The sequence below is a fragment of the Staurois parvus genome, unplaced genomic scaffold (genome assembly GCF_062004578.1).
Source record: "Staurois parvus isolate SC_StPar_1 unplaced genomic scaffold, SC_StPar_1.0 ptg000149l, whole genome shotgun sequence".
NCBI lineage: Eukaryota > Metazoa > Chordata > Amphibia > Anura > Ranidae > Staurois > Staurois parvus.
Genome location: NW_028317945.1, coordinates 6,631,560 through 6,653,357, shown reverse-complemented (window position 1 = coordinate 6,653,357; position 21,798 = coordinate 6,631,560). Strand labels below are relative to the sequence as shown.

The window sequence follows — 21,798 nt, the reverse complement described above, 5'->3', positions numbered from 1 at the left end:
TGTGGGAGAGAAATCTAACCTATTCATTTTCCTTTAACCTTGTATTGAGGGAATAATATGTGACAGTGCTTTTCTGTATAACATATCTGTCTCTTTCCGGCACTACTTTCAATAATCTTCGAGTAACTGATGTCTGGGGAAAAAAAAAAAACTCTACGATATTTTAACCACTTGCTTCCCAAGCATATTCTGACATGTCTCACATGTAAAAAAAAAAAAAACAGCTTTTATTGCTAGAAAATTATTAAATCAAAAATTCCAGACCAAAACCAAAAATTCAGGATGCCCTTGGCCCAAAACTGAAATGGACAGTTTTTTTGTTTTTAATATAAATTGTATTCATGTTTTCATTAATATATCAAGAATTAAAATGAATATGAATTTAATAAATACAATGCAGTAACGTAAATAACTTTTATTGAAGGTAGCATACAAAAATTGGACAGAAAATGAAATGTATATATACCCTGTTCCAAATTATTATGCAAATTCTATTTAAGTGTCACAAAGATTAAATATTTTTTCAGTTTAACTCATGGATGGCATTGTGTCTCAGGGCTCTTTTGATCACTGAAAACCATTTCGGACACCTGTGATAATTAGATTGGCAGGTGAGCAATTTAAGGAAAAACTACTAAAGGAGGGTGTTCCACATTATTACGCAGAGCACCATTTTCAAGCAATATGGGGAAGAAAAAGGATCTCTCTGCTGCCGAAAAGCGTGAAATAGTTCAATGCTTTGGACGAGGTATGAAAACATTAAATATTTCACGAAAACCTAAGCGTGATCATCGCACTATTAAGAGATTTGTGGCTGATTCGGAGCACAGGCGGGTTCGTGCAGATAAAGGCACATTGAGGAAGATTTCTGCCAGATCCATGCATCGGATCAAGAGAGCAGCTTCTAAAATACCATTACATAGCAGCAAACGGATATTTGAAGCTGCTGGTGCCTCTGGAGTCCCATGGACATCAAGGTGTAGAGTCCTCCAGAGTCTTGCAACTGTGCATAAACCTTCTATTTGGCCACCGCTAACCAATTCTCACAAGCAGAAACGGCTGCATTGGGCAGAAAAATACCTGAAGACTAATTTTCTTCACTTTGTTCACTGATGAGTACCGTGCAACCGTGGATGGTCAGTGGACGGCCACCCTGTTCCAACAAGGCTGCGACATCAGCAAGGTGGTGGTGGAGTCATGTTTTGGGCTGGATTTATGGGAACAGAGCTGGTCGGCCCCTTTAGGGTCCCCGAAGGTGTAAAGATCACCTCTGCAAAGTATGTGGAGTTTATGACTGACCACTTTCTTCCCTGGTACAGAAGGAAGAACTATGCTTTCCGCAATAAAATCATCTTCATGCATGACAATGCACCATCTCATGCTGCAAAGAATACCTCTGCATCAATGGCTGCTATGGGGATAAAAGGAGAGAGAGTCATGGTGTGGCCTCCATCCTCCCCTGACCTCAATCCTATTGAGAACCTTTGGAGCATCCTCAAGCAAAAGATCTATGAGGGTGGGAGGCAGTTTACATCCAAACAGCAGCTCTGGGAGGCTATTCTGACATCTTGCAAACAAATTCAAGCAGAAACTGCCCAAAAACTAGCAAGTTCAATGGATGCAAGACTTGTGAAGCTGCTATCAAATAAGGGGTCCTATGTTAAAATGTAACATGACCTGTTAAAATGTTTAAAAAGTTGTTAAAAGTTTGATTTGACATAGCTTTTGATTTCAGTAAATATGCTGCAAACACAACAAATGACAATTTTCAGTTCTTTACAGTGTTTTGAAACTTACTGTGCATAATAATTTGGAACAATGCATTGTAAGTTTTTTATGTTTAAAAAAAATACTGTTATTAGGAGGTTTGTTCAATAAAATTTGAATTGTACTCTTAATAGTTAACATGAGAATTATGCTGACTGTTGTTTACATCAATTATTTAGGTAAATGAGAAAAATATCATTTGCATAATAATTTGGAACAGTGTGTGTGTGTGTGTATATATATATATGTATATGTGTGTGTGTATGTGTATGTGTGTATATATATATATATATATATATATATATATATATGTGTGTATATTATAAACATTAATCTAGGCATTTTTGCATTGAATTCGGTTGGATGCGATTTTGTAAGTCGGCACTTTTTTTTTTTTTTTTTTTTTTTCAGCAAAATGCAGATAACCCTATTTTTATCCAACAATTTTTGGTGGCTGATATATCGGTGCATCACTACTTATAATCCTCAAACATTATTATTTATTTTTTTTAAGCAGAGGCCCTGGAGAAGAAACGGTGAACTATACGACTAAAACTGTGTAAATCACATGCAATAAAAATCTTATTTCCCTTCTACATGATTGATAGTAGCACAGCTTCACCTTATTCACTTAGCTAATGGAACATTTACACTAGAAAATGAACTGTTTTAATACTTAAAGTGGTATTAAACCCCAAAAAAAAAACAAAGTGCATTTTACCAATCCATGGATGTGGGAGCTACTTTAGTTTTCTATTTTTTTTTTTTCTTTAGGCTTTTTTTTTTTGCCATTATTTCACCTGGTTTTCCAACCAGTAACACATTTCCTGTCTTAAGGTGCCTGCACTCTGGATGAAGTAGTAAAGCTGTCACCTTTTGGACGGCAATATTGTCAGTCTGGGGAGAAGGTAATGTTAGACTAGCAGATTTAGATGGCTTTGACTAAAAAAAAGAAGCTGAACTCCAGCTACAGGCGATTTTTTTTTCACATTGCCAAACCGTAGCGCATATGCAGCACAGTGTAGCCGTAGTTTTTGTTCAGGTTACCAACTGTGTTTAGATTTTCTGATACACCAAAGATGCAGTATGCAGGACCTTCGTTGCACTTTCAGAAAACACACCAAAAACATGCGATCTAATAGAATTGTATTCTCCTAGATTGTAAGCTCGAAAGAGCAGGGCCCCTCATGTTTTGCATTGTATTGGTATTCTGTCACATGTTCTGTCCCCCTTTGTAATGTACAGCACTGAGCGAACTATTGGTGCTTTATAAATACTGTATAATAATATTGGAAACCGTGGGTAATCTGCAGTAAAAACCACAGATACATTGTGCTGCACCTTTGCTGTGGCCATGTAAAACCAAACTAACACTTTGTAAACAGTTACAGCAAGCTGTTTTTTCTTTTGGGATAAAGGTGTTACATAAATGAATAAATGTTGTCCATTGTAAGCATCTCTCAGTGCTATATAGTTTGCTGCCAAATTGTGGCCCAAAGGTCAGATGTTGCCCTTTGCTTGCTTCTATTTGCGTCATTCCTCCCACTGACACCAGTGATGGGCACTGTTCCTCACTCAGACACCAATGATGGGGTGCTAGTCCTCCCACTGATATCAACAATGGGGCATTATTCCTCCTACTAAAACAAATGATGGGGCACTGTTTACTCCCACTTATGCTGGAGCATTTTCTTCTCCACTGGCCACAGTCTGTCCCCCCTAAAGTTTGAAGGACAGTAAACTGACCCTTTGTTTAGAAAGTTTGGAGGCCCCTGGTCTCACCCCTCTGTCACTTTTGCTGGACAGCTTGTTCTGGTAAAGTAAGTTGAAAAAGTTGGATCAAGAGGGGGCTCAGGTGAGTATTGGGGAGGGGGGGCTGAGGCGGGAGCAGCACACAAAAGGTTTAACTTCATGCATAGAATGCATGAAGGCAAAAAACCTTCAGCCTGTACAACGACTTTAAGTAGTGGATGTGTGTGGCAAATTTTTGGAAAATAAGGATATTGTCTTGTCACTTTAGCTTCTTCCCGCCCAGCCTATTTGTAAGATGAAGACCGGGCGGGATCTCTATTATCCTGGGAGGATGTCACATGACATCCTTCCATGATCACACCCCACGAGCCACGTTTCGGCGCGATGTGTCATTGGCTGTGTCCATCGGACACATCCGAGGACAGATCACTACACCAGGCTGCTGCATTGTCATGTGATCACTGTGAGCAATCACAGCAGATCACGTGACGGTTGTAAACAATGAATGGCTTCCTTTCATGCCATTCATTGCTTACAATTGTGCTGCTAGCTGTGATTGGTCATGTACAGACTGGGTCAATCACAGCCCATCTGTAGCATGTGATCAGCTGTGGCTGATCACAACAAAAACTACTGAATGAATCCATTCCTTATACCAATGAAATTTGTTGGTTTGAGCAATCATAACATGTAAAAAAATAAATAATCCTGATCACTTACCCAGAGTAGTACAATGTTACTATGATAACATTGTATTGCTCTGGTCACAGGAGTAGAAAAAGTCATGTGTTTTTTTGTTTTTTTTTTTGTTTTTTTTAAAGTAGTATAAAATAAAAAAAGGTTTTAAATTATTTTTTTTTTTTTTTTACATCCTGTCACCAGTCATTGTCCTTGAGTACCACCGCACCAGTTATATGATGACACTGTACTGCATTGACAGTATGTTAAAAAAAAAATTGTGACTTTTTTAAAATCTCTTCAATACATCCGGATCTATCGTGTGGTTTGTTTTTTTTTTTTTTTTTTAAAGAGTTGTGCTCAAAAGTTTACATACCCTGGCAGAAATTGTGAAATTTTGGCATTGATATTGCAATTATGACTGATCATGCCAAAAAATGCTCTTTTATTGAAGGATGATGATCATATGAAGCCATTTATTATCAAATAGTTGTTTGGCTCCTTTTTAAATCATAATAACAGAAATCGCCCAAATGGCCATGATCAAAAGTTTACCCTGGAATGTCTGGCCTTGGTACAGAAACACAAGCTGACACACACAGGTGAAAATGCCAATTAGAGGTTAATGTCCCACATCTGTGGCTTTTTAAATTGCAATTAGTGTCAGTGTATAAATCGGGGGTCCCCAAACTACGGCCCGCGGGCCACATGCGGCCCGCCAAGGCCATTTATCCGGCCCTACGGCAAGGGCGTATTTTCCACGAGGAAGGGACACTAAGTACAGGGGTGGGCAGGGGGCTGCTGTACCTTACCTGGCTCCGGTCCCAGTCCCACGAAGATCCAGTCCAGGAAGCGCTGCTCCTTCATTCACTCTGGCCACTCCCTCACTCCTGCCGCTCGGCTCCGCCTCTTCACCGGTGATTGGGCGCCAGAACTGTAGCTCAGGAAAGACACACAGGTGGCCAATCACCTGCGAGGAGGCGGAGCCGAGCGGCCCCGCGAACATCGAGTGAGGAAGAGGCCGGAGTGAAGGGCAGCTGACAGGTAAGTGTGCCGTGCTGATGGTGCTGCTGCAACCAGGTATGCAACCAGCAGCACCATGCTGGAGCAGGGGTCATCAAGTTAAGTGTCATTGGTGTCAGTGGGAGGAATAGTGCCCCATCATTGGTGTCAATGGGGCACTATTCCTCCCCCCCCCCCCCCCCCACTGACCCCAACGATGGGGCACTATTCCTCCCCCCCCCCCCCCCCCCCCACTGACCCCAACGATGGGGCACTATTCCCCCCCCCCCCCACTGACCCCAACGATGGGGCACTATTCCTCCCAAACACTCCCACCGCCACCCCACTCACCCCAACGATGGGGCACATGTCTGTGCGTCTTATGGAGTGGCCGGCCCAGTATTCCCGCCGCCGTTGTATGTCCGAAGTCTCTGGTCATCTCCTGTACTGTGTCCGCATGTGTTCATAGGGTGTTTTTTTTTTTTTTTTTTTTTTTTGAAACTATAGTCCGGCCCTCCAACGGTCTGAGGGACAGTGAACTGGCCCTCTGTTTAAAAAGTTTGAGGACCCCTGGCATAAATAGTCAATGAGTTTGTTAGCTCTTATGTGGAAGCACTGACCAGACTAGATACTTCATATTAATTACACATAGATGTTTAAAGGTTGTAATTCAACCAGCCTGTATTCACCAAAAACAGAAATGTGCTTTTGGTTTGAATTGCATTTTAATCCCTCTTTTATAAGTTTATGTACACTTTTTTATTTTAATGTACTACAATATGCATTTTAATTAATCAAAACACAGAACAATGTGCATTTGTAGTTGGTTGTAACCAAACAGAACTTTTTTTTTTTTTCTTGCTGTTCTTGTGGTGGTAAAGAAGTTCGCCACCAACAAACCAAACTGCTGACTAAAGATCCACTTTAAACCAGTAAAACGTTGACGGTTCAGTGCACATTGGAGGGGAAAGATGCAGGGGACATTGCTGCTGCCACTATTTTATTTATGGACCAATGACCTCTAAGCTGTTTGATCATTGTTTTTGGGAACACTTGGCCACCATTAGTGTTTCTCACCCACAGAGCTGAATTTTTCATTTGTCTGGTTGGTAGCTGTCATCCTACGTTTATGGGAAACTTTGCTCTTGGTTCAGGTCAGATGGATGCATTCAACTTTTCACTATAAACATTGCTAAACAAAATCTTTTTTTTCATTAATTAGTAGGAAGAATTGTTTATTGCACATGTATTGTCTTGCCAGCAAAATGAGTTGCAGTTTCTCAGTAGACCAAAGGATCCTCAGGCCAAAAGTGACACTTCACACAGATCAGTCATGTTGCCCAGAAGGGAACCTACTTCAAAACTAGGTTCATGCTTCTATATTATTATTTTGATCTGACTTTCAGCCCTGGTTCACACTGATGTGGTCCGGAATTCACAGCGTTTTTCTGTGCGTAATCCGCACCGCATCAGAATCTCACCCCGTTCATGCAAACCGATGCAGGTGTGTATGTTAAGTTAACAACACCCCGAAAGTGGTCGGCAAAATGTGGTGCGATGTGCAGAATCGGATCGCATAGGTGTGAATACCCATGAGATCCGATTCTAGTGTAGACCCTAGTGTGGTCCTGCACCTTTTCGGTATGTATGGCTCCAATCACAGTGCACGCAAATCGAATGTGATTTGCACAGGAATGCGGTGTGGTTCCTGTGCAAATCACATGCGATGCACCCCATATATGTGAACCCAGGCTCAAACCCAAAGTGTTGCGTTTTTGGTTCTATAGATTTCAGTGGAGACGCAGAAAAGCAAGTATTGCATTTTATTCTGCCCAGCAACAATTTGACGAAAAAACGCATCAAAAAACGCACTACAAATAGCACTGCAGAAACGGATTACCGCAAATTGCATAGGTGTGAACCTAGCCTTATACGTTCCAGAACCTCAGTCCACCCCAGGAAATACATTCCCCCAAAAGTTAATATATCAGCAGCTGAGACATACGTTCAGGGTTCTGCAGCCTGGAGAGCAAACAGGTCAAGCCTGCCAGAGGTAACGTTTGTCAGCCTACAAAAACTGTATGTTGAGGCTGACAAGCATGCGTGTGTGTGTTGAGGCTGACGAGCATTACCCTAGGTTCACACCTAAGTGTTTTCCGCAGCGTTTTTCAGAAACTCACTACAGTCCATTTACCATGGTTTCCTAAGGTTCACCTCTCCACACGGTTTGTTTTTTGGGAAAGGGTCATGGACTTTTTTGAACGCAAAAAGTTGCATTTGTGGTTCTATATACAATGCAAACACTGCAGAAAAGCATGTTGTGCGTTTTTTATTTAATGCGTTTTGCATTTTAAATCTGCCTAGAAACAAGAGAAAAAAAAAACACGGCAAAAACGCAACGCAGAAACTGGACAAACGCAAACTGCATAGGTGAACCTAGCCTTAGACTTGTGAAGGCTTTTGTTTTGAAGTTTGTTCATTTACTTTGAAGCGCTGTACAGCAACTGTATATAACTTTTCATTAACAAATACAGGTACCACTGTGTTTGTCAAGATACTACTGGACTGATAAAGGGGCAATAGGTCCCCTACCTGTCCCCAGCTCATTCCCTCTATTTCTGACAAAGTAAGGGTGAATCCCCTCAGTGGGGACAAAGAAAGCAATGAAAACGTGACAAGTTTTAAAACCTCCACATTATATTGCAAATCATAAAATATGATTTAAGTGCATTTGCATTCATTTTCTCTTTTGCACGTATTTATAGCCTCTTTAGTGCCACCCCATGGCAGAAATACTGCTACAGGGCGACAGCTGTGCGCAAAATCACTTGTGTATATATATATACTTGATTGTGCATTTCCAGGTAGGGGGCATGCGCGAGCCCTACCTGTGCCGCTATTCGCGGCCTCGGCTGTCAATCACCGGGTTCCGGCCAGTGGTTGCCTAGCATCTCTGGGGGGGGAGAACTGTTTGTAAACAAAACAGTTCTCTCCCATGTCAGCTCCTGCACACTGCTTTGCAGCCATGCAAAGCAGTGTGCTTACAGTGAGGCACAAACACAGCACACAGTTAGAAACAGCACACAGTTAACCCTTTGATCACCACATGTTAGCCCCTTCCTGCCCAGTGCCATTAGTACAGTGTCAGTGATTTTTATTAGCACTGATCACTGTATTGGTGTCACTGAGGATGTCAGTGACACCAAGTCAGTTCCCCCCAGCGTCAGAATGTCCGCCGCAGTCCGCTGCCATTACTAGTAAAAATGTTTAAAAAAAAAGCCCAGAATATATTTACAGCACCATTTGTAGACACTATAACTTTCACATAAAGCAATTTACACATATTGGAATTTTTTTTTTAGCAAAGATATGTAGCAGAATACATTTTGGCCTATATTAATGATGAAATTTGAAATTTTTTTTTTAAACAATTTTACTGGATATGTTTACTAGCAAAAAGCCAAAAATATTATTTTTTTGTTTTTCTCAAAATTGTCGGGCTTTTTTTTTTTTTTTATAGCGCAAAAAATAAAAACCACAGCAAGTGTATTCCAGTATCCCGACATGAAGGTATAGAAAGATTGCCCACTCACCAGAAGCGCAATCTTAATGCGCATATAGAGATCTCATGTAGCCGGAGGTCCTATGGAAGTATCCTCTGATGGTCACTCAGACGGCGGGTGCCGGGGATAATGGTCTGGTCTGACACTCTTAATACTCCAGCTTGGACAGGTACCTGGAATACTGGGCTGAGGTGTGGAGGCTCAGTGCCAAGTAGTAAAGATAAAAGTGCTCATAGTGTAGTATTGTAAAGATTTATTAAGATATCAATAATGAAGTAACAATATGAGCATAAATGCACAGGGTGATTGTGAGTAAAAATAAGCTCCTGAATACACTGACCAGTGGAACCATGGGGTGGCCGCCGGACCTCCTGCTCCAGCGGCGTGATGTCAAGGCGTGCAAGGGCTCCTCCTAGACGCGTTTCATGTAATGACACGTCTGCTGTAGGGGTGATGGCACTGTCCTTGCTGACTCCCTAAAAAAACAATGCTAAATGCTTGGCCGCCATTGACTTCTATATTTTGAGTTCCTGACCTGGAACTAATACTCAACAAGTACATTTAGTCAGAACTCTTGATCTGCATGCTTGTTTCTGGTCTCTGATTCAAAAAATATTAACATTATTGGATGGCTATAATGAACAGACCACTAGCATCAAGTAGATTAGATAACTAATGGACCTCTGTATTCTCTCAGTTCAGGACTGTTTTTTTTGGCACTTGATTTTTTTTTTCCTTTTACAGAGCCTATGCAGTCACAGTGCTGTCCTTTTTTTGTTTTGAAGATTGGTGGGAACTATTAAGGACACATGCAGACTAGGCATTTAGCCAATCCTAGTGTTTTAGTGCACTCAGAAGGCACAATCGTAGTATCCTTCCCCACTGCCAGCAGTCTGAGAGGCTGAAAGCTGCTGCGTTTGGACACTAAACTTGGTGGTACTAATGTTTATGAGCGTATGCCCCCAGGGACAAATGCCTAATATGCAACAAGTCTGAATTTGGGCATTCGTCCCTGGGTACACACAATAAATGTTAGTCATGGTGTCCAGATGCAGCAGCTTTCTAGAAAAAATTCACACTACAACCCTGCATTGCATTAAAATGCAACATGATTGCAACACATGTAAAACACACAACGCAATGCAAATAAAGAAAAAAAATCTTTCCCTTGTCTTTAATTTGGTCCCCAACCCACAAACAATAACAGGATGTGATGTCACAGGAAACTTTCAAAATGTATAGAATTTTAATGCATACTAAAACGTGTCAACGCACATCAAAATGTGCATCAACGCAAGTCAACTGTTTAAAATGCACATAAAATGGATGGAAATGCACATAAATTCTCCCTGCATTTTGCTGAAAGTCAGTGTAAATTTAAGCTTAGACTTTAACAGGCAGCGGGACTGGATGGTGCACCTGTGCCTTTCACCCAAACAAGAATGCTAGAATCCCAGGCACAGGGGCTTAAAGTCCAGAGTGCAAGAGGCCTAAACGTTGTGATATTATGAGACTATTTAATATGTTGTAAAGGTAATTTATGTATTTATTTTTTAATAAGGCATGTTGAAAATGGTAAAGGCATGTAAAAATAGGCAAGGGGGGAGTGTTCTAGAATTTCTGACTTGATGATCTATTTCTGGTGCCATGAGTGGTTCAACTAAATTAAAAAAAATTACTAAACCAAGGTCCCCCTGGTCAAATAGGCACTAAAATGTGCCAGATTCTACAAGTCACTTTCTTAAGAACACTGTATCTGAAGAGGAATTTCTGGACAATCTGGCATGGTCTGGTGACAGGGTCTCTAAGACACATTGTATCTGAAGAGGAATTTCTGGACAATCTGGCAATGTGTCTTAGAGACCCTGTCACCAGACCATGCCAGATTGTCCAGAAATTCCTCTTCAGATACAATGTGTCTTAGAGACCCTGTCACCAGAGCATTCATTTTAACAATGATTTTCCTCTAAAGTTATACTGTATGTGCTTTTAACATATTATTTTCTGTATGTTATTTATCTGTAAAAGCCCTGAGATTGCAGCTGGACACCACCATCTTTGACGCAAGGGTACATTGACTTGAAGATTTCTAAGATGTAAAAATAAATGAAAGACTAAAGTAGAAGTCCAGGCTTTCTTAACTATTATTATTATACAGTATTTATAAAGCGCCAATAGTTTGCTCAGTGCTGTACATTACAAAGGGGGACAGAACATGTGACAGAACAATACCAATACAATGCAAAACATGAGGGGATTGAGGGCCCTGCTTTTTCGAGCTTACATAACTATGCTTAAACCTGCTCCCACCCCCATTGTAACTATTGCAACTAATATGTGAAAGGAAGATACCTATCTTATCTATTCTGAGAGTGCTCCAGTCCCCTAGATCAGCTCCCACCGGCCATTTTAGGATAGGGGAGAGAGCTTACAACAGATGACCCATTGAAACCCATAGCCTATGGGTGACGTTACTGCACAAGCATTTCAGCGGTTGGCATTCTCTCCCCTCCCCTGAAGCCAACCGTTGTGGATATAGGTAAGTATAAGCATCTTCCTTTCACAGGGTAGCTAGAACAGGAGTTGGGCTAAGTTCACACTAGCTTTGTAGGCAGGCGTTTGAGGGCGTTTTTAATACTCAAACGCCTATGAAAATTATACACATGGCAACAAACAATGCTGTTCACACTGAAGCCTTAGCATCGCGGCAAAATTGATGCCTCATGTTGAGTCGGGAGGAGTTGAAGCCTTTCAACAACTGCCATTCCAGTCTATGGTGATGCTCCTCAAACTCCTGGCAGGCGTTAGCAGGGCATTAATACCATTAACTTCATTATAGGCATTTGTGGTGCAGTTTTAACGATTGGAAAACACCTCAAAAACACGCATAGGGCATTTGAGGAGCATTAAAAATGCTTACCAAACGCCTAACTCCTGTAAAATGCTATAGGGGCGTTTGGGAAGAGTTAGAAATTAGTCAAGTGTGAACGAGCCCTTAGCAAAGGGTGGGAGCAGGTTTAAGCTGAGGTGGTTTTTTTTTTTTTTTTTTTTGCATTCTGTACTAGTGACAATGGTTTCACTAGGCGGGAAGTAGGAAACAAATCCACAATATAGACAGCATGGACATAGAGAACTGTAATAAAATATGGGAGTTCTAACTTACCTTTTCTCTTTTGAAATAGTGTTTTTTGTTTTTAAATGTCTGTGTTGCTATTAGATATGTACCCTTGCTTTCTTACTGGTGAAATTGTCACCAGGACAGAAAGGAACCCCATTCAATCCTAAATAAAAAAAAGAATAGGCAAGCAAAATATCAGTTAATCTACAATCTTGAAAAAATGAGTCCCCATAAATTGGGCCAAAAGTGACAGGTCTTAACAACAATAAATACATAAAAGTGCAGTGCTTAAAAAGTTACAAATAATCATAAGAAAACGGTAAAAAAATAGTCCATGCAAAAATAAAAGTCCCAGAGGCTGTGATGAAACAAAAGCAATCCAAGGACAGTTGTCATGTCACCAACCACTACTACAGAAAGCTTACCAGGAAGGCATGACCCCCTGTTAAGAGTGGTCAATCACGCTTTGTTAAACAACCCAGAAAGCTGGTCACTCGAATTCTCCTCCAGATCACCAAAACAGCAGATAAGGATCTTCCAAACAATGGACCTTATTTAGGGTAGCTAAACCACTCAGGATAAGGCTTGGACTTGTAGTGGAAAACATGCAAAGAGAGACCGGTCCACATAGTGTAAAACCATAATCACAACATTTATTTAAAGTATGGTTGCACTCACATGTAAGCAAACCTAATTGGGTATTGATTGGCAAAAACAATCAAAATTTTCCAGTTTCCAAAATGGCCACTGGCCGTACGTGTATGCGCAGTAGAGTGTGTGTGGCTCCACCTTGGGTTCATCTGGAACAATAATATTTGAAATCACCAATCCAGCTATATAAAGCTGGGTATACACTAGTAGAATTTCTGAGGAAATTTCTTACGAAAATGTCTTAGGAAAACTTGTATGCAAATTCTTGGTACATTCGAATGGTGTTCTAAACTAATTTAACAGTTTGCTTGTACCATTCAGTTTTACAATAACTGATTAGGCTTTACTGAATGAAAATCACATACGCTGTTATAAATTTGTACATTCGAAAGAAAATTTACATCCTGCTTCTTCAAAATTTCTCATCACTGTGGTTGAAAACAAATGTTCTTACAACAAATGCTGAACAATATTCTTCTAGTCTATGTCCAGCTTTAGAAGCCTGTAGCTATAGCGTAATGGCTTGCTGGGCAAAAGGCCTATGATTCTGTTCTGGTAACACGTTCCTAGAGGTATTTGTAGTCCGAAGCAACCAAAAGATAAAATAGTTTTATCTAGTTTAATTTTTTACATTTGTTTATTATGTTGATTTGAAGTACAGGTTTGCTTACATGTGTATTTTTGATTCAAAGGCTAAATACCTTAGAAACCCCATTCTTTGCATTAAAGTAAAAAATGTTTAGGCATTGGTATCTCCCCCCCACCCTCACTTTCCCTGCTTTCCTGTCTAATCGGCATTTAGAAGTAAACAGGTTCAGCTTGTTTCTAAGGGAAGCACAGACACTTGTTTCCTTTAATACTTTCCTGAGTATTCTTAGTGCAGAATCCACTATCTAATATACAGCGTATGGTCTATTGTGTATCATATTTGCACTTGGTATTGTGTTATCTATTTCAGTTATTGGGGAGGGGTAATTTTTAAATATTTTATGGTCTGTCCATTCACAAATATTTAAAAGAGTTGCTAAACCCAGAACAGTGAAATCAGTCTGTATATGCAGTAAAGCATGCTTGTTATACTCGCTGTGGAACCTAAGGGGTTGATCCTCTACATTGTGTAAAAATACTGTTTGATCCTGACTTCTATGATCCTCTCCTTCTTCCAGTGCCCCCCTCTTATCTCCTGATAAGACATATTGTGTGGAGACACTATGCACATTTTCAGTTTGGTGTATATTGCTAGAGAGGTTTTTTTTTTTGTTTTTTTTTTTTTGTTTTTTTTTTTGTTTTCTTGGGAGAATGCATGTGATCAGCACAGGGCCAACCAGCACTGTCCAGACAGAGGTCATTGGTTCTGCATCCTCCTAGAGCAGACAGAAAATTCCTCATCCAAGCTTTAGCCAGTGCTCTGCTGAACACTGATAGAAGTCACAAGACTTCTCTAACTGCTGAGAAAAGGTATTTAGCAGTTTTTTATTTACTAAAGTAATTGCATTTCCATGTTCTGTGTACTGTGGGAGACCAGATAGTGTGGATGCAGGGTCCTGGGTTTAGTAACACTTTAAGATTCGATGAGCACTGAGAAGATTTTCTAATTTTGAGCTGTTTTGATTATTCCCTTATTCTAACCTGTTTTTTACTTTTTTGGACAGGATGAAGATGCGGTGGCACAGGATGTTCCTGCTACTTTGTATGGCTGGCCTTTGCGTGATCTCTGTCCTTCATTTCTTGAAGGCCCTCTCCTATGTTTCACTCTCCCGTGAATTGGTGTTACTGAGTCCAAACTTCATCTCTGGATTCTTTTGGGAATCCCGGCCATTATTACCTCAACATGTAGAAAGGAGGATGGATGACAGTGCCCAGGTTTTGCGTACTCCAGGTTACTATTGGCCTCCTCAACTTTCTGCTCAGCAACCGAAGCCTCGACCTTCATCACGTGGTGAAAGTCTTAGCATAGATGACATGCATACGAAAGAATTTGTGTTGCAGGAAGACGCAGCAGAGTATTTTGTGAGAACTAAATCAGGAGGTGTATGCTTCAAACCAGGGACAAAGGCACTAGACCGCCCACCTTCTGAGAAACCAGAAAGACCCTCTCCACGTAAATCGTTCTCTGGTGTTTCTCGGCAGCAACAACAGCAAACCCAGAGACGCAGGAAATGGGTGGAATGTGTATGTTTGCCTGGGTGGCATGGACCTAGTTGTGGAGTGCCAACAGTTGTTCAGCATTCCAACCTCCCAACAAAGGACCGGTTAACGCCACGTTTAAAGCCTCGTCGTGTCATCAATGCCATCAACATCAACCATGAATTTGACCTCCTGGAGGCACGATTCCAAGAGCTTGAGGGGGCTGTGGATGTCTTCTTAATATGTGAATCAAACTTTACAGCTTATGGGGAAGCACGGTCTCTCTTATTTCGCCAAATGCTTCTCAACGGAACATTTGATTATATTAAATCAAAAGTGTTGTATATTTTCTTAGACCACTTCCCGGAAGGGGGTAAACAGGATGGGTGGATAGCAGATGACTATCTACGAACATTTCTGACTCGCAATGGAATATCTCGATTACAAAACTTGCGAAATGATGATCTCTTTATCATAGATGATGCTGATGAGATTCCAAGCAAAGAAGGTGTGTTATTCCTTAAACTTTATGATGGGTGGACAGAGCCAGTTGCTTTTCACATGCGCAAGTCACTCTATGGCTTCTTTTGGAAGCAACCAGGAACCCTTGAAGTGATTTCTGGCTGCACCATTGGAATGCTTCGCTTAGTGTATGGCACAGATGGTATCCGCCTCCGCAGAAGGGAATACTATACTATGCCTAACTTCCGACAGTATGAGAACAAAACAGGACATATATTGGTTCAGTGGTCTGTGGGAAGTCCTTTACATTTTGCTGGCTGGCACTGCTCATGGTGTTTCCCACCAGAAGGAATTCATTTCAAACTGATTTCTGCACAAAATGGGGATTTCCCAAGATGGGGAGACTATGAAGACAAAAGGGATCTGAACTATATAAAGTGGCTTATAAAAACAGGGGGTTGGTTTGATGGTACAAAACAAGAGTATCCTGCAGCTGACCCACATGAGCACATGTATGCTCCGAAATGTATCATGGAAAACCCACAACACTTTGGATATTTAATGAAAAACCCTTATATCTGAGGTGTTTTTGGAAAGGGCGGGAATGCTGAAAAACGGTACAATTATCTTAAACTGCTTGGAATATCCATTTAGGATTTTGTTTTGTTCATTGGGTCTCTCATAGTTGCACTGGAAAAGTTTTCCCACTAACTGAAAAGGAAGGTATCTAAGGTTACTTTATTAAAATTAGCTTTTTGGTGGGCTCATTTGGGTCATAGCTGAGGAAATGGAATACTCAGGAGATTGATGATAAATATGGTTACCCACCATATGGCTGGTATTTCAACAGTGATTCAACATAATGTATATTTTGTCAGTGCAGCTGTTTATGCATTGTTGCATGTTTACATATCTTTCCAGTGAAGTTGTGGGAAATTGGCAAAGTACTGCTCTGTGAAAACAGAGGGGTAATGATCATGCTGAGAAAAAATAAATAAAATATATATATATATATATATATATATATATATATATGACTGTATCTCCAGGGCCATATACATGTCTATGTATTTACAGATGCAAAATCCTTTTGGCTTTGAATAAGTCTTTGTAATTTCTAACCAACACTCTTTGTCAGCAAATACGTATTCCATTGGACCTAGTAAACCATTCTGATACTCTGTTCTGTTACAAGAATAGTGTAAAAGGATTAGGATGTGGTGTATATAAAATGCCATCTGCACCAGTGCCAATGTACTTCAGGCCTTGAAGAATTCCAGGTATGGCAAAGTCGCAGGAATTTGAAAGGGATAAAGCACTTTATTTTCTTCAGTGCCTTTTGTGCACATTAGGAGGCATTTATCATATCATTGTTATCTCTGATGTAACTTAGACTGCATTCACACTTGAGCAATCTGAAACTGGAAGCTTAAAAAAATCAATTGTTCTCTATGGTGCCTGTTCACACTTGATTGCCCAAACAGGCACCATAATCAAGTGTGAACATGCACCATAGAGAACAATTGATTTTGGAGCTTCAAGCTAGAAAGTGTGAACGCAGCCTAAAGGTCTACTAAGGGGCAGGTTTTCAAATTCTCACACAGGTTAAAGAATTGCTCTATATGATTGTCATGTAAGACATCAATGCCCCAGCCAGGAATTTGTATTTCGATAGGAACAGGGCCAAGAAAACTGCTTTGGACATGTAAGGCATCCATTATGAATTTGTGATATAATTTGGCTTGCAGCTGTTTGCTTTATAACTGGAAAAGAGCAGGGTAGATTAGTTGAGTATCACTGTGAAATATTTTTTGACAGCATAAGGCAAGCTGTGTGAAATTTGTATGGCAATCTTGCCACTTCTGTGGCTTCTGTTTTCCATAGATTGTCTGTCTCTAATCCTCTAAAGTTCAGTAAAATACATTGCAGGATTTTTGCCTAACTTCTTTGCAGACTTTCCACTGTTCTTCCTTTTTTTTTTTTCTCTTTTTTTTCTTTCAATAGACATGTGTATCCCAATCTACTTTCAAAGTGCCAAGCGGTAGGGTTCACCTGTTGTGGCCACTAGATCAGTCCCAGTGAAATAGTAAAAGAAATCGTGAGCAGGAAATTACATTTACGGGGATGATTTGTACACACAAACGGTTTAGAGAATTCCCCTACTATGGCCTTCGTTACAAGGATGCAGGACTTTGAGCTTTTTGGCATTTTGTTTAAAAATCAGAGGGGTAACATGGAAAGATGACTTTTAAAGCATGAGCAATAACCGGTAACAGCCAGTACAAATTTACTCCTGCTGAAGTTAGAGCAGTACAAAGTGGATTCTAATTTGCTGCTCTGGGTAATTGCACTTAAAGGGAATGTATAGTTCTTTTCACTTTTATTTTAAATGTGAAAAAGATTAGCTTGATATAAGCGTTTCAGTGTTTGTTAATCTTTAAAAAAAAAGTGTTTATTTTTATAAATTGCAATTATGCATGTACACGGGGCAACCATATGTGCACATTACAATGTGTAGGCTCCATGCGATTCTGTACAGTCTTACATAATGGTTTTGTTGCTCCTTTTTGCAATGCAAATCGGAGTTGGTTGACTGGTTGCAACCAATGCACTCCCTAGTGGCTAATCTACACATCTCTACATTTAATAAAATAAAAATTAACAAGCAAGCTTTTGTAAATATGTGATTGACACATTAAAATCACTTTAATATAAACTCCGCAATATTATCTCAAGCTATGGGTTTGCTGGAAATATGCCATACTTTCCCTTTAAGAATCAACACTTAAGATGGGATATTTACTAAAACTGGAGCACACACAATCTGGTTCAGCTGTGCATGGTAGCTAAGCAGCTTATAACTTCAGTTTGTTCAATTAAGCTTTGACAGTAAAACCTGGAAACTGATTGGTTTCTATGCACAGCTGCACCAGATTATGCACTCTTCAATTTTAGTAAATCTCCCTCTAATTGTAGCTATGGGCAAAAGCAAAAATTACATATGCTGAATTCTGTCACTAGTTTTACCACAGAATTTGTTTTTCTAAGGCCCCACCCCAATGAAGCAGCTATGGGAAACACAGAAAAAGAAAAACTGTTGTATTAATACTAATGACAGGCTGCATCATAAATGTAACTTTGATTTTACTCATACTTACATTTTAACAAACAAATCTGTTTTGAATGAGGGTGTAAATTACAAAATTACTTGTTAAAACTATAGATGTTATATCAATTTTTTAATGAATGTGGAATATTTCTTTAAAAAAAAAAGGACTCAGAATTTCAGTTTCTTTTTATCCAAATCCGCAAATTCAACATGGATGCCTTCTCCCTATTATGTATTTGTAACGGAAAGGAACAAAGATCGCACATATGCAACACCTTAATTCCAGCTATACACATATATGTGGCAGCATGGTGGTGGGCAGCATGGTGGGTGTTGTGGTATTGTGCTGGAAGCATGTTCACTCAGCACCGTGACAATGCTGACACTGACAGCTCCATGTCACTGCTGAAGTTTGGGAACCAGTAGGGTTGGAAAATCAGTGAACACAGGATCAGGAAGCCCATGTTATGTCTCCAGTTTTAAAGACTCTTAAAGGGCCAGCTGCCTGAAAGTGGATAATATGTCTGTCAGAGCATTCTTTTTTTTTTTTTTCCTTCTTCGTAAACGTCAGTGTGACAAGGCAGAACTTTGTAAAGGATACCCAATCCAGTGCAAGGAAAATAAGAAAAATAAATAAAATACAAATTTTTGATTCCACAGGATTGGATGATAGAAATCAGCAAAGCTTTACCACATTTACTAAGCTCTGGAGAAAATGAGTGCAATTGCACTTGCATGGTGCACAGTCTATTTGCCTTTAGTAAAGCAACCCGATAGTTTGATACCTCCTAATTCTATCACACTACGTATTGTGGCTTGTCCAATAGACTGCAAGAGATGCATGCACAATGAGAAGGAATTCATCTTCCTGTATATGAACTCAAAACCACTGGCATAATGCCCTTGATAGTGAACCCAAGGCAAGTAACACACAACGGCAAGTATTTTTATTAAGCCTTGGGAACTGACATGGTTTTAGAATTAAGAATATAATATGAAGAAGGCTTGGCACTTTCAAGAAACTAACTTTTCAATAATATTTTTAGGTACAGTAGCAGTATAAATTAAAAACAGATATTATATCTCCTCTGTAAAAGGGATGCTTTGGTTTGCACAGATATGAGGAAAATAAAAGGGAATATGCAATTCAAGGTCCTTGTAGGAAATGATAAAGCCCCAGAAAAAAAAACTTTGCAGTAGGTCCCTCCTACCCGAGCATTTCAAGAGTCAAATGCCCATTAAGTCTAGTGGTGGAGAAATTAAATGTAATAGTACCTTATTACCCGCACAAGCTGGCTCCACACTGTGTGACTGGGTCTCCTAAAACCTCTTCACTAGGGTTGTCCATACATTATAAAATTTTCACTTAAATATACCAAAACCATATAATATGAGATCAAAGCTAAACATTTTCAATTTGTATGCAATCAGACAGGCCCATGTGTTGCATAGTTGAAGGTATTTCTAGGAAATGAAATTAAAAAATTGAATGTATGACCAGCCTAAGGCTACGTTCACACTAGCCTTGTGTGCAGGCGGCAGAGAGGCGTCTGGGAAGTGTTTTTACCGCTTCCCAAACGCCTCTGCCAATTCTGCACATTACAGCACATGGTGCTGTTCTAACAGGAGCGTTTGCGTCGCGTTGCGTCGCGGCAAAACGGACGCCTCTGGTCGAGTCAGGAGGCTTTGAAGCCTCCTATTCTCGTCTATGGTGCCGCTCCGCAAACGCCCGGCCGGCGTTTGCGGTGCGGTTGCGACGCGGTTGCGGGGTGTTTGCGGAGAGGTAACACCACTCAAATGCATTATAGGCGTTTGTGGGGCGTTATTAACGCTCGGCAAACGCCTAGCAACCGCCGCTAAACCGCGCATGCGGCGTTTGCGGAGCGTTTGCCGAGCGTTAAAAACGCTCCGCAAACACCTATAGGGGCGTTTGGCAAGCGTTGGCAAAACAGCCTAGTGTGAATGAGCCCTTAGGCACTCCAGCCAGCAATTGCAGTGTGATATATTTAGATTCAATGCAAGACCAATAGTCCTTTTTATTTTATGAGGACAGTGAGGGCCTGTCCACAACCAATCGCAGCTAAGAGGTGAGCACTGGAAGCCTGCTGGCATTAGGAATAAGGCAACTATTAGAGGTTATTTATCTACCCAACACTTAACAAGCAGTGTGGAGGGTCCCTACTGCAGGGGGATTTTTTTTTTTTGTGTCCTGGAGTTCAGCTTTAACTATTTTATTAATTCAAAATGAGAGCAAGTAAACTAAAGAAACTACAGCTGTAGTTTTTGACTTTCAGTGTTCTATTTTGATAAAGGCAATAATGTTCACTAATTCAACCATAAGTGGTTTAACGTTTTTTTTTTTTTTCTAATATACTACTTACATTTTCAATCCATTGTTCATCTGTGGACAAGATACGGGCATTACTAAAGTGCAAGGGCCCTTTCACACAAGCTTTCCTATCAGGTCCACCTGTCAGTTTTTCAGGTGAACCTGATTAGAAGTTCCATGCAAGTCCATGTATGGGCAGGCTGACTTAAACTAACTTCTGCAAATTTACACTGACATACCTCTGAGTCTGTACAGGTTCAGAAAATGAAAGGGCAAAGCACTGTGTTTTCTGTTTTTCCAAATGAAACATGACAGATCTGAGGGAGCTTGATATAAGTGGACACAAGTTTGTTCACATGCATCCACCCATATAGTCATCACGGGTCTTCCCCTCTCCACTGTGTAAATGCAACAGATGTCAGGTCCACCTATCCATTAGTCAGCAAATTGAACTGGCACAGATCTTAAAAGAAAAAAAAAAACTGACATCCGTCACATTCAGCTCTGATTTAAGCAAGGGGTCTGCTCATGGATTCCCTGCTGAACAGAGCAGGCAAAGCCAATTCGAAAACGCCCTTAGGTGTTTTCTTGACTACTGAGTACATAGCTTATTTATGTTAGTGTAGGTTTGCTTTTCAATTTTCTATTTCACTCCTCTTACATCTTAGAAAATAGCAATGTAATCTAGGACAAATCATAGTGTATGAAGGTGAGTGGTCAATTTAGGTTGGAAATTTAGTTTCTAAATAAAAGCTTAAAGAGGCAGTCCATCCACAAGTGTTTTTTTTTTTTTTTTGTTTTGTTTTGTTTTTTTTTCAGGTTGTAGGTGGAATTTGGTAGGCTGTGTTGGCCTTTTATTCTCTAACAGAAAGATGTCCCTGCCATAATTCCTGACTCTGTTAATATCTGCCTTGGAATGTTAGTTGTTTACATTCACTTTATAGCCATAGCAGGCATCATTCAGCTTCATGCCAAGCAGCAGTGTCATCCCTTAGAATCCAGCAGGGAATAACTTTGAAATTACTTTTGTCTAGAATAGTATTTTACCAACAAAAAGCTTCTTACTTTGGTGTGGGGTTCTGTTGAATTTTCATTTAGCACATTCACTAGTGGTTTGTCTTTGAAGAGACCCTGCCACTAGACCATTCAGTTCAAGAAAAATACCCCATACGATTTTATGTGCATTAAACACATGTATGCAGATAATGTACCTGAAAGACTTTCATTGTGTAGACATCCA

General features: G+C 40.2%; 1 protein-coding gene across 2 annotated transcripts in view; it reads left to right on the top strand.

Moving 5' to 3' along the window:
* MGAT3 (beta-1,4-mannosyl-glycoprotein 4-beta-N-acetylglucosaminyltransferase) overlaps positions 1 to 21,798 on the top strand; it is a 143,343-nt gene that overhangs the window by 114,214 nt on the left and 7,331 nt on the right. For both annotated transcript variants that reach the window (XM_089674285.1, XM_089674286.1), the window contains exon 2: positions 14,184 to 15,166. In XM_089674285.1, the coding sequence (XP_089530411.1) occupies positions 14,185 to 15,166 (982 nt within the window). In that variant the 5' untranslated portion in view covers position 14,184. The remainder of the gene's footprint in view (positions 1 to 14,183; positions 15,167 to 21,798) is intronic.